Source organism: Moschus berezovskii, chromosome 17, assembly GCF_049115385.1.
Source record: "Moschus berezovskii isolate FMDL1 chromosome 17, NW_MosBer_1.0, whole genome shotgun sequence".
NCBI lineage: Eukaryota > Metazoa > Chordata > Mammalia > Artiodactyla > Moschidae > Moschus > Moschus berezovskii.
In genome coordinates, this window is record NC_142476.1 from 34,193,686 (window position 1) to 34,207,756 (window position 14,071).

General features: G+C 42.2%; 1 protein-coding gene across 1 annotated transcript in view; it reads right to left on the bottom strand.

The window, feature by feature from the left end:
- Positions 1 to 3,890: 3,890 nt before the first annotated feature.
- Positions 3,891 to 14,071, bottom strand: part of PAPPA2 (pappalysin 2) — a 323,227-nt gene continuing 313,046 nt past the window's right edge. The window contains exons 21-22 of the mRNA XM_055419199.2: positions 6,957 to 7,055; positions 3,891 to 4,483 (exon numbers count right to left, since the gene is read on the bottom strand). Of these exons, the coding sequence (XP_055275174.2) occupies positions 4,409 to 4,483; positions 6,957 to 7,055 (174 nt within the window). The 3' untranslated portion in view covers positions 3,891 to 4,408. The remainder of the gene's footprint in view (positions 4,484 to 6,956; positions 7,056 to 14,071) is intronic.

A 14,071-nucleotide genomic window follows, 5' to 3' on the forward strand; every position in this document is an offset into this window, starting at 1 on the left:
GGCTTCTCTAATACACAGTTTATTTGTAAAATGGAAATTTAGAAGAAGTTCTGCTTAACCCATGGGTAGAATAAAGCATATGAAGGTATTTTGTAACCCATGAAGAAAATGTCAGGTAACAATTTTCACTCTCAAATGTCTGCTTCTAGTCGTACACCCCTCTCTCAAGTTCCAAGCTCACATATCTAACTATTTCTTCCTCAGGACTTCACAAACAGCTCATAGATGTACTGAGATAATTGCCTAGCCCTTCTGGCAACCAGGTGGTGCGTGGCAGGTCCAGAGACCTTGGTGAGCTGCCCCCAGGTGCAGAAGCCTCCTCCAGTTTACTAAACACTGCTTTATGTGAAAATTCCAACTAATTACCTATCTGGCTTTTAAAATGATTTTATCAAAAAGCAAATACATTCTTTCTTCAAAAGCTTCCTCCTCCCAGCTTCCCTTTTCTGCCAGTGAGGATAATCTTTATAGGTAAAAAGAGAAGGCAGAGACATCATCTTTGACATTTCTCTCCACTTCTACCCTTTCCCATCCTATGAACCATCATTTTTTTCTTTTCTTTCTTACATCTTGGTGTCTTGCAGAACCAAGATTGACTCTTGGCATATGACCATAAACAATTTTCTTTACACCGACCCTTGATGTCCACATCTGTGAAATGAAACAATGGAAGCTGTAGATCTGTCCGTGAGGATTAAATCAGCTTGGGTTTGCCACATGTGGGGCACATGTGAGCTGAATTCTGCCTTCTAGCTAAGTTAGATGCCCCAGAGATGTTCACTGTCTCCCAGTCTTTTCTTTTTCTACCTTCATAATGTTATCCCTGTTCTTCATTTTGCCTGGACTCTTCTCTTCCCCTGTCCCATTTCTGCCTATCAAGCTCATGTGCAATCTTCATGGACCATCTTTCAAATACTCCCTCCCTTTGGCATCCAGGAGTGATGCTACTTCCCCTGAACTGTAAATGATTCTTGCAGTTTATCCCTACAACTCATGAGGCACTTAACATGACTACTGTATACTCTGCTTTCGTATATGTCATCTCTTCTTGTAAACGTTCACGTTTATCTTCCTTACGCATACCATTTACTTAATAAATAGTTTTTAAGTGACTGAAAGAACTCATCAATCAACTGATCAATGATGGATGTCTGGACCTGGCATGAGTAAATGAAAAACAATTTGGAAGTGATGGAATGATTTAAACAAAGAATAAGACACCAAAGATACATCCCATTTTGTGTGCTGATTTTTTTTAATGAACATCTTATAATCTTACAAAATAACTGGCTGTAGCTGTTTTACGTTACAATACAGTAGATCAGCTCCTTTCACTGTGTTCCCAATCAAACCATCCCCTTGGAGTGCTAGCCGATGCACTCAGTAGTGATCTCACAGAGGAGAGGACGTGCCAAGCCCAATGCCTTGTAATGGAGGGAAGAAGAGGAGAGAATCAAGAGTAGCTCATTGCTTTCATGTACAGGTTTGCCAGCTGGCAGTTCTCACTCTGTCCACTCATCTCTCTGGTTGGAGGCTATCATACTAATTGCCAGAATCATCCAGCCCTGGGCAACCTGAACCCCAGAGCTCCTAGTCACTAGGAAAAAGAGGAAGCAGAGAAGCGATTTTGGAACAAGGAAATGGAGGGAAGAGCCTCTGGGAGAGGCTTTCTGTGACCCCATGAATGGGGAGGAGCAGCAGGATGCAGACCACCATGTGGACTGTGAGCTGACATCCACTGGGGATCTGTGACCATGGCATCTCAGACCTTCAACTTCACTGTGACTGGAGGAGCTCAAAACACTGGGCTCCAGGGGAAAAGCCTGGAAGAACCTTCTCTTTCTGAATGGCCAGGGCTGACTCATGCTGGACAACCTGTAGTCTAAAAGGCTTTCCACACACCCCCAGATCCCTCCTGTCACCTTCCTAGGGAAGTGATGGAGAGCAAATGTTGCCAACAGAGACTACATTCTTTAAAAAATGAAGTACAAAAGAGAAATGTTCTCACAGTTACTCCTGTGGGGGGACTGTGGCCAGACCCACACCATCATGAACCACAGTTTTCACATTCCCATGGTGGGGGTGGGTAGCAATGGGGGCTGTAACCTTCTTGAGCTGCGCAATGCCCAGGATAACTCTTCTGCTACCTCAGCCTCAGACATGGCAGGATTCCCCTGTACGGAGTTTGACATGCTTCTGGAAATTTGGATAATGATTTTACAATGGTTTGAAAATGAAGAATTGAAACTTGTCTAGTCTCCTTTTCCATACTGAAACATATCAGAATCCCAGAAATAAATATTCTCTTTTTGAGAGCACTAAATGTGAATCCAGATAAGGAAGAGTGGGTATCTAAACTGTTGTTTCTGTTATGACTGGGAATACCGAGGACAAGAGTATTTTGGACGGGCAGCTTCTGGCGCTTTACCTTCCCCCATGACTCTGCCACCCTCCTTTCAGATCCACATAGATAAATCTGTGTATATCCCCTTCTCCTTTTTATTCCATTCCAGAATGTTGTTCTTTCCTACATGAAGTCTGGCTCAAGATGAAGGTGGAAGGTAATATTTCCTTTTTCCTATTTCCACAGCCAAGGCTTCAGTGTTGATGGGAAGAGTAGAAAACTGTAGTTAGAGGGAAAGTGCAGGTGATCCAGAGAGTCCAAGACTGCCCTTGAACTTTTTGCCTGTTCTTCCTTTCCTGAGATGATAAGCTGGGGTGTTGAAAAAGAAACTAGCTCCTTACTCTCTCTCTCCAAGGCCTACTCCATAAATCATTACAAAAAAAAAGAAACAGCTGCAATAGACCACATGCATAAAGAGTCAGCCCAGGCTCTAGACAGAGGCAGGTTAACATGGTCACTTCACACGCTGTCCATCTATTGAGCAAGAAAGGATCACAATGACAAAATGGACTCTAAATAGTTGAAATTCTTCTCTATCCCCACAGAGTGTCACCCTTGCTCCACATATTTTCAGAACTCATTCAAAGGGAGGTCTATGGGACACAGATTTGACACAAAGCACTTGAACAGAGTTTATCTCCCATTCTGCATTGTTCAGAGGATACCCTGTGGTATGCTGTGGAGCCCTGAAACAACATTAAGTTTCCTTGACTTATTTTGTCCTCCAGTCCTGGGCTCTGAATGACCCGTCTACCCTGTGAATGGCCCCTGTCAGCTCCTTCATCCCTGCCTATTCTTCCATCTACTCTCACCTTTCCCCCATGTCATTTCCTTGATGTTTTCTCCCCCAGTAAGTCAACAATAGGTGATGTGGCTGTGAATGATGGCCAGGTTCAGAGACTCAGAAGAAGAGAGACCACAGACCAAATATGAGGAACGCATGATTCCTATAATCCTGGTGACAGGAAAGTGAGCCTGCATACAGACTTGTTGACTGGCCAAGAGCCACCCTTGGAACAGGCACCTGTGGAAGTGCAAAAATCCCTGGGCCTCACCAACTGCAATGATGCATTCTGAGAAGTGAAGAGAAGTACTTTTTGGATGGATACTCAAGAATCATAGTCTAGTTTCCCTGGACCCCTCACCAATGGATACCCCCACACACCTTTCCATGCCCATTAGTATTATCATTTCAAGCCCCTTTCTCCTCAAACTGGGCCCAGCTCTCAGCTCTTAAAAAGATGATTAGCTGACATGTGATCATCAAAAACCCCATCCAATCTCTCTCTTTCCTTCCCCAGTTCTCGCTCAACCTGCTAATCCCTATGAATAGAAAGATGGTAGAAGAACTCGGTCTTCAAACCTCAGCATTCATTTTGGATGTGAACTTCACAGCAGCATGTGTGGAACAATGGATAATTTTTAGCTTAGAAGACAGCAAAAAATATAATATATATATTTATATCATTATGTTTAAATACTCATAAAGAATTAATAACTAACCTCATTATTACTAAGGGAGACTACACAAAGAAAGGGAGAGAACCAGTTTAGATTAGATGAGCCCTGAAAAATGGCAATCCATTCAAAATAGTTATTAACAGAGTGTCCCTGGCAACTGCTCTTTAGTGTTTTGGTATTGTTTTACAAGTTGGGTGGGGCTGAATAGTTGTCAGGGTGCAGAGCAGGGAGCAGGGCAAAAGTTGAGGATGGGATTGGATAGAATATAAATGGGGAAGGAGGGTCCTTGTATATCTATCATATTTCTGTTTCCATTTTAAATCAACTGCCTCTTCAAAGAAACTTTTGCCTATGATTCTTCCTTAGTTGGGCTACTTGATACAATAGTTGGCACCTATAAACGTCCTCTTGCTTTAAGATCCTTCATGTTCTTCTTCCTTCACTTTATGCCCTTTCTTTGTCACTCATCTTTTCTTTCCTTTTGTGGAGGTCCCTCTTTCTTACTGCCTCCAGGGCAGTGGAAGGAGGGGCTTGATCCTAAAGTTACTGGTTTTCTTCAGCTTTAGGGTCTAGGCAGGTGCATTCATCTTGATCACAGTCAGCAGCAAATGGAATGACCTAAGGGAAAGCAAAGAGAAGCTGAAATCACCCATTTTTGCACCAAGCTTCACACTTTCAACCAGCCTTTGCTTTTCTCACTTGGTCCCAGAGGAAGTGTGGGATAGCATGTCAGTATCACAGAACTGAAATTAACACTCAGTTCGTTCACTTACACACCATGTCTCCTTAGGTAAGGTAAACCTTGTTTCACTTTCTTTACATATAAAGTGAGAGGACAACAGCATCTACCTCAGAGGGTGTTTGGATGGTTTCAATAAGATGATGGATATGAAAAACAGATTTCTAGGTACCTCTAACACCTGTTACTACTACTTCTAATATTACCACTAATGTTTTCACAAGGTCATGACACTACTACTTAGACAACCAAGACTCTATAACATAGCTCTGTTTTCTACTCTCTTGGTGTTCTTGGGGCCATAGGGTCATCTCTGCTATTTTCATAAGCTTGAGGTTTTGCCCTTCTTGAACCCAGACTATACTTAGGCTTGGTGAAACAATGCGTCTCTCTACTCATTGTTTGTGGCTAGATTGCCTTCCTGCTATGTGATTATCCCTTCTCCAGCCCAGAGATGTCCTGCAACATTTTCTCCCTTCCTGTTTGCACTGCTACCAACAGGTAACCATACAGTTTGATTGTCCATAATTAGCTTCAGAGAGAAGTAGGCATTTAGGAGACATGATATAAAAGTGACAAAGATTCTGCTCTTTGGGCATGGATGGTCAAATGAAACAAAAATAGATCAGGGTATCATTTAATAGTCCAAGTGCACTGAAGAGATAGTCTTGGTGATTGGGCAAGTGGTGGAGAATGGGTGGTGGGGTTAGAGGAAATTTCCCAGCATATTTTCACATATGAATTAACTAATTTAAGAGTCAACAAGGGTGAAATGATTTTTCAATCTCTCACATGTATACTGGCCACAGCCACTGAAATCCATTAAAGGCAAACCCTAGAACTGCAGAATGTGAGATGGAGACGAGGACAGACTTGACTGCTTTCTTCTCAAGTTGTTATGCCTTCCTGGGTAGAAAAGGGACCCGTGACCACTTACTTTCTTCAAATGAGACCAGGAACTAGTTGGCATGATTTCTTACCTGCAATCCAAGCTCTTGATCTCTTTCTCATAGTTTGGGTTTTAATGGTATTTAGAGCAAACTCAAGGAGAAGGCAATGGCAAGCCACTCCAGTACTCTTGCTTAGAAAATCCCATGGACGGAGGAGCCTGGTAGGCTGCAGTCCATGGGGTCGCTACAAGTCAGACATGGCTGAGCGACTACACTTTCACTTTTCACTTTCACAATTGGAGAAGGAAATGGCAACCCACTCCAGTGTTCTTGCCTGGAGAATCCCAGGGCGGGGGAGCCTGGTGGGTTGCCGTCTATGGGGTCACACAGAGTCGGACACGACTGAAGTGACTTAGCAGCAGCAGCAGCAGCAGCAGAGCAAACTCAACGTTGACACAATGAGCCCTTGAGTTTTCTGCACTAAATAAGTTAATTCATGTCAGCAGTGAGAACAATGCCTAGCACAGAGTGAGTCATCAGTAAATATTACCTCTTAGAAGAAGTATTCAGGTCTGTGTACAGGTAATCATGTAGGTGTGACTTTATTGTGGAGATGCATACAAGGAAGAAAACGCTATCTCTTGTGTATTTCTGATTCATCACATCAGCCAACTAGCATCAAATATCTTTGGAGTTCTTGTGTTTTCATTCATATTATTCCAAGTTTTCAGCCTACTCAATTTTATATGTTTAGCTTGAGCATATCTTCTAATTTTATAGAGCCCAGAGCAACAGGATAAAAGGAGAAAAGAACTACTGCTCAGGATACAGTCTGGGGAGTGTTCCAGGCAGTTTGTGATGGTTGCTCAACAAATACCTGCAATATGCTTGCTACACACTTTATAGGATTTTTAATTAAGCTATGAAGATTTAATAATAACTGGAGACATTTAAAGCACTAGGTAAGAAGCCCTGCTCTGAAGTAGGAAATGGCAACCCATTCCAGTATCCTTGCCTGAAAACTCCCATGGACAGAAGAGCCTGGCAGGCTACAGTCCATGGGGTTGCAAAGAATCAGATATGACTGAGAGACTGAGCATGCACAAATACCACTTCATGGGTAATCCTGCCTCCCCAAGGAGTGGAAGCCATTATTCTCTGCTCATAGAAACATTTCCTGGACAACGATAAGCAGGGGTGAATCTCTGAGGAGCAGAAGCACAGCTTTTCTGAATCAGTTGCAGGACTGACAATCAGAAAAGTAGTGTTTTCTAACAACTTATCCTAAAATTACAGTCCTTCATCCTGTCACCGTCGAGGCTCCCATGTTTGCTCATTATCATTCTGTCTTCTTGACTGTTGAAGAAAAACCATGATGCACCACGAAGCAGAGCTAGCTGAAGCCCCTGCCTGTTTCTGGGGCTACTGCCCTCTCCTCCCACTCCGAGGTGCCCTCACTTACCTTCTTGGAGGAGAGTGTAGAAGAGCAGCAGTCTCCCCCATCGTAGTTGCAGTAGGCCCGGTTGTTGATGGTGTCACACCAACCATCCCCTTGGAAAGGCTGGTAAGGAGGTGGCAGGTCAGTGTCTAAGTATAAATTCACTGTGCTTCACCCTTTTCTCCCACTCAACCCACCTAAAAAGAATCCACAGAACTCAAGATACATTATTATGGGAGAACACCCAAAGAGCAGGGTCAAAACTGACCCAACATACTCAAGAAGTTGAAAAGTCCCGAGATAAGACCCTTGGATCTAAGGAATTGTCAAATTTCATACCTAGCATCTGTTCCTGGCCTATTCTAGGGTCCAGAATGGTTCACTGAATTCCTTGATCAACTTTTTCACCTTCTTGTAATAGTAGGTCTTTATATCATGTGGATTACAGAATATTTTCACATATGAGAAAATTTAAAAAAATTTTTTTTTCACATGTTTTAACTCTGTTGGTCATCAAGAAAAGCTGTGCATCAGGCAAATTTGGCTTTAAAAGTCCCATTTCATCAGTGAGGAAAAGGAGATAAATAGAGATGACAAAAATCTCCCCGGGTCACACAGCTAGGGTCAGGTAGAATTTGGGATTAAAAGTCATGTATCTTGACTTTTGCTGCTTGTGGAATCATAAAGAAGGCTGAGTTGGACCATAAAGAAGGCTGAGCACTGAAGAACTGATGCTTTCAAACTGTGGTGCTGGAGAAGACTCTTGTGAGTCCCTTGGACATCAAGGAGATCCAACCAGTCAATCCTAAAGGAAATCAACTCTGAATATTCATTGGATGGACTGATGCTGAAGCTCCAATACTTTGGCCACCTGATACAAAGAGCTGACTGACTGGAAAAGACCCTGATCCTGGGAAAGACTGAATGCAGAAGGAGAAGGGGATGACAGAGGATGAGATGGTTGGATGGCATCACTGACTCAATGCTCCAGAGTTTGCCCCAGAGTTTGAGCAAACTCTGGGAGATGGTGATGGACAGGGAAGCCTGGCATGCTCCAGTCCATGGGGTCACAAAGAGTTGGACACAACTGAGTGACAACACAGATTAAGGACCATGACCTCTACTTCTTCTGGTATTTGTACTTAGAGACCCAGTTCTGGGTTGCTATATTGACTCAAATGATGTCTGTCCAGAGTGCAATGGTCCTAGGGTTTGGTATACCATGCTGGAACACAAGTCATCCCACTTGTACAGCTACTTCATGCATAGCAGCTAGACACAGGGTTAGAGCAGAGAAAGCCAAACGGTTTCCATCTACTCCTGTTACTGCTACAAGTTAATAGAAACCAAAATGGGAAAGGGGCCCAGGCCAAACCAGAGTTAATGGAGTGTTTCACCCCCAAAGGGAATGCATGATAAGAACAGCAACCAGCGGTTACAAAATAGCTCAGCAGCCCAATGCGTTGTTTCTCTAGAACCACTTCTGGAAGGAAACAGTGTCCCGCAGCATCCTGGAAGGCACACCAGCCAACCCAGCCCACCTACTCAATCACATCAGCTGCTCCCCATCCTGAGTGGATGCCTAATTGTGAAGCTCAGGAAACATCTCGTGATCAAACTCTTGGGGCCACAGACGGTCAGTAGACTCTTAGGCCACTTTTCAGTTCCCACGTTCAAATCACTTTCTCTTTCCCCACCCTCCTTAAAGGTCAAATAGAATGACTGTTCCCTATTTCACTGTGCTTTGATCAGATAGATTACTAAACTAAAAAAAAAAGCCATTAAATAATTTTCAGCAATTGCGTTACATCAGAACAAGTTCATCCAAGTTATTACTTCAATGTTTTGATTTATTCTATGGGGTCCAGAGGTCACTGGAACACCATTCCAGATGTATACCAGTTTGCCAACCCCTGAGAAGCTGCTACTTGTGGGGTGGAACTCAACAGCTGTCGTACAACTGCACAGCAATGTCAGTTGAAAGTGGGAAGTGAAAATGATTCTGTTCTCAACACAGGCCTCTTTGGGATAAAAGACAAAGATTCTGAGATGAGCATTTGTCTTCAATGCTGGAGCCCATTGCTCTGGCTCTGGAGAACTTGGAAAAACTATACAATGAGCACTAGAATCTACAATTACAGCCAAATAAGAGGAGTCAAAATGCAACTAGCCACATCCTTAACACCTACAGATGCCCCGGGTTCTCCTGGGAGGACCAAATGCATCCCACTGAGATTCCCCCAGATTTTTTTTTTTCCATGTGTTTGTAGTATATTTTCCTCATCTAACACTGCATCTGTTACTTTTCCTCCAACCCTGACTGACTCACTGGCAAAACTTAATCTGTTCCTTCTTTCTCTTTCATGTAATTGTCTATAAAAATCCAAAGAGCACCCAAAATACTTTTCCCATATTATAAAATCATGGGCTTCAATATGGAGGATTAAAGGGAGATCTAAAAAAGATCTTCCTTTTCATAAGAACAACTTAGACATTTGAATGGATTAATAAGAGATCCTTTGGAGTCTTTCTTTCCAATCTCTTCCCCAAGGATGGCCTCTCTTATCTCAAGAGCATTAGGGAAGATGTGTTGAAAAGAGAAGAAATGGTCTAGGTCTAGGTTCTGCAGTTCCCACTGGACAACAATGGCTATAGCCTGGACATGATTTCTAAAAATTGCTTCTTTTATGTTCTTAAAGGTCATCTGGAAAGAGAAGGGAATTTATAAAAAGGAGCATAAATACAAAGAAAAGGTTGGAAAGACCCAAGTATTTAATTTACTGTATACCTATTAGAATTAATTGTTCCTCCCCTAACCTGCCAAAAAACAACTACTCCACCCTAAACAAACAGAGTCTCCTATGGCAACATGTGCCTGGGAAGCTTGACAGCTTGAGTCCAAAGTTACAATGGAAAAAATAGGAAGGGAAAAATGCCTAATTGATCCAAAGTTTTTAAAGTATCTGAAGACTGGGAGATGTAAATCACAATAACTAACAGCTGTCTGATTTGGGACGTCACTCTTCCCCACAGGAAGCTTCCCCAAGGGAGGGGACAGGATTGGTGTCTCTGCATATCGCGTCGGTAAGTGAAATCTTCATTACCCACACATGCATTTCACTTTCCTGTATCATCACAGTGTCCCACACAAGTGAATTTTTCAAATACCTAAAGCTTACTTCTTTAAGAGCCACTTTTAATTTTTATTTTAACCTTTTCACATACACACAAAATACCTTCATAAGATTCCAGTTTCTCTGTCTTTTGATAAATTAGAGAATACAAAGTCATTAACTTGAATATTTTTCATTTTTACTCACAAGGAAGCTCTTTGCATTGGGATAGTTACTTCTTTACTAAACGAGCCTACTTCAACATACACACAACATTATACACACACACATCCTCATGGGTCTAGTTTTGTAGAATCAACCTAAAGTAAATACGTAAATCTGAGAGAGAGGCTGAGTTGCTCTTCTTATGATATATGAGTCTGATGATACCTACAGGAAAGCTTTTGTTGCAGTTGGCTGTGTTCCAATCAGATGAAGTGGCCATATAAATGACTATGCGTAAGTGATGCAATGCAAAGAGGAAAGGCTGTCAGTCTGTCCTATCCCTATGACTTGACTTCTCAAGAGTAAAGATAATTTCTTCTTTATGTTATATTATCTGGTGATATTTTCTGTTTAAATTGCTCTGGGGAGTTAGGTATGGGAATGGTAGCTCTATCTGTTGCCTATGGATATAGTCGTTCATTCAATCACTCAACATTTATTCCACACCTATTTGTGACAGGCATTGCTATGGGAATACAGAGAGAAATAAAACAGGGCTCCAGTTCTCAAGAAGGCCCCCATTAGCAATCACAGCTGCTGCTGCTGCTGCTGAACTAGCATAGAGATATAGACAGAAGAGAAGAACCAAATTCAGATTTGGGGTGGATGAGAGCAGGGGAAGGATTGCATGAGCTTTCAGGGGTTGGCACTACTCCCTCTAACCCTTGTGAAAAAGAGCTTAGCACTGGATGATGCAGAGGGACCTGAGAAAACTGAGCAAGTGGAAGGAGAGGGTGAAAATAGACAGGTAGGTGATGGCTTCTCACAGAACCCAGTGTCAGGAAGAGTGCCATAAACTTAAACTTTGACTGATTGGCTGATAATACCCCTATTCTGTGAATTAGATTAAGAACACTTTTCCTCTACAGCATGCAGTGGAACACATGGCCTCACCGATGGTTTACAAAGGTTAGTTTTGGACTTCAGACCTTCTGTTCTGCTAACTGGAAGACTCAGATCTTAGCCAAAAATGATTATATCCCCAAAGGTAAAGGCTGGGACAAAAGCCTTTGTATTTGTATCTTAAGAGATGTTTTACAATAGGAGAAGGTGCTAATCATATTTTTGCCTGCCTAACACTATTTTCTTTCTCCTACATCATTTCCCATCAAAACTTTCTCGTTATGTGAATGACAAATCAGACCCACACCCATTTCTTCATATTGATTAGGCTGCATCAGGCCAAAAGAAACCTTTTTCTAAGGCAGCTGTGGTACCACACCCAGTGAAGTCCATGTAGCAGATGGAAGCTCTCTGATTCTCCAATGAATGGTGATCTCCAGCCTTGTTCTTTTAGCCCTTGGATCTGCCCATGTGTCCATACTGCCTGGGTTTCACTGCAAGGCCTCTCAGAATCTCAGGGGCAAAAATCTGAGAGATTTTTGAGCCCCCTCAGGGACTCTTGATGACCACAACACTACTTGCTTTTTCTTAAAAAAGCCTACCGATACATAAAATTCTAAGGCTGATAGATCCCTGAAGACTATTTGGTACAAAACTCTCACTTTACAAATGATGAAATGGCCCTTTAATAAGGTGAAATGTCTTGTGTGCAAGGCTAGATGTGGCAATCCTGGGAAAAGAGCCCAAATTTCTTGATTCTTGATGTTCTTTCTACTAAACCATGCTATCACCATCTAATTATTTCATTAACCTTTTCATTTTTGGGGAATACAGAGTAACTTAATTTCTTTTGGCACCTCTATAAGAAGGGCTTAGTTGTAGGAACATTAATAATGAAGTGAAATCAGCGATCAGAATACAGAAATCAGGAAAGGGTCATACATATACTCTCAATTCTCCTGGGCCCCCTCAACCTCACTTTTGTTTTTCTCAGTTGCAGGTTAAAGGTTTGTGCCAATAAGCAAACCTGGTACTATAGCTCCTTCTGATCTTGGGGCTCAATTGACCCACGTTTCTCTAGAGTTGATTCTGCCAGGAGGAAGCAGTGCTGAGTTTTCATCTCATCAACAGATACCTACCACCCAGAAACATTGATTTCTGGGCCCTAGAATTGTAATCAAATCTCGCTGTTCTTCAAAATCAGATACCCTGGGGATTCCCAGTCCTTTTGCCGGATCCTCAGGTTGGGAAGTCTGATGTGGGATCTAGAACCTTCATAACAGTGTGAGAACTTTTTTGGTATTATTATTCTCCAGTTTGTAGGTTACCCACCCAGCAACTTCAAGCTGTGTTTCAGCAGTATGTGAACCAAGAATTTCCAGATGTACAAGCCGGATTTAGAAAAGGCAGAGGAACCAGAGATCAAATTGCCAACAACCATTGTATCATAGAAAAAGCAAGGCAATTCCAGAAAAACATCTATTTCTGCTTCATTGACTATGCTAAAGCCTTTGACTGTGTGGATCACAATAAACTGTGGAAAACTCTTCAAGAGATGGGAATACCAGACCTCCTTACCTGTCTCCTGAGAAACCTGTATGCAGGTGAAAAAGAAACAATTAGAATTGGACATGGGACAAAGGACTGGTTAAAAATTGGGAAAGGAGTACATCAAGGCTGTATATAGGCATATATACTCTGTATATATGCAGAGGACATCAAATGAAATGCTGGATGAATCACAAGCTGGAATCAAAACTGCTAGAAGCAATATCAACAACCTCAGATTTGCAGATGATACCACTCTGATGGTGAAAGAGGAACTAAAGAGCTTCTTGATAAGGGTGAAAGAGGGGAGTGAAATAGTTGGCTTAAAACTCAATATTCAAAAAAATAAGATCATGACATCTGGCCCATAACTTCATGGAAAATAGGGAAAAAAATGGAAACAGTGATAGATTTTATTTTCTTGGACTCCAGAATCATTGCAGACAGTAACTGCAGCCACAGAATTAAAAGATGCTTCTTGGAAGGAAACCTATGACAAACCTAGATAGTGTATTAAAAAGCAGAGACATCACTTTGGTGACAAAGGTCTGTATAGTCAAAGATATGGCTTTTCCATTAGTCATGTATGGATATGAGAGTTGGACCATAAAGAAGACTGAACACTGAAGAATTGATGTTTTTGCATTGTGGTGCTAGAGAAGACTCTTGAGAGTCCCTTGGACAGCAAGGATATCAAACCAGTCAATCCTAAAGGAAATCAACCCTGAATATTTATCAGAAGGATTGATGCTGAAGCTGAAGCTCCAATACTTTGGCCACCTGGGTGAAGAGCTGACTCATTGGAAAAGACCCTGATACTGGAAAAGATTAAGGGCAGGAGGAAAGGGGGGTAACAGAGGATGAGATGGTTGAACAGCATCACTAACTCAATGGATGTGAGTTTGAGCAAACTCCAGGAGATAGTGAAGGACAGGGATTCCTGGCATGCTGCAGTCCATGGGGTCACAAAGAGTTGGTCATGACTTAGCAACCAAACAACAACAAGAAGCATGATAAAGGCAGGCATTTTCTGCTCACTGCAGTCATCTGAGGAAAAGAGGGAATGGAGTCATTCCACTCCTTCTGTGTTTACCCTTTGGGGTGGGAGGGTGCCAGTGATCTCACATTTGTGGGTTTGCAACAATCTTCTTGGAAAATGCAAAATTCAAATCGACAGATATCCTAAGATGGATTGTGTAGGAAGAATTTCTTAGATACAATGTCCTCTGGAAAATCTCATCTGGTGTCCTAGACCCAGAGAACTCTCCATGCTTGTGTCCTATGGCATATTTTATCCATATATGCTTTATAGGACTTAACATTCAGCATGTACTTTCAAGGGCTCAGAGTCTAATCACTTCTGTAGTGCCAGGTACTAGCTCAGCACCTGATGCACTGCAGGTTCCCAAT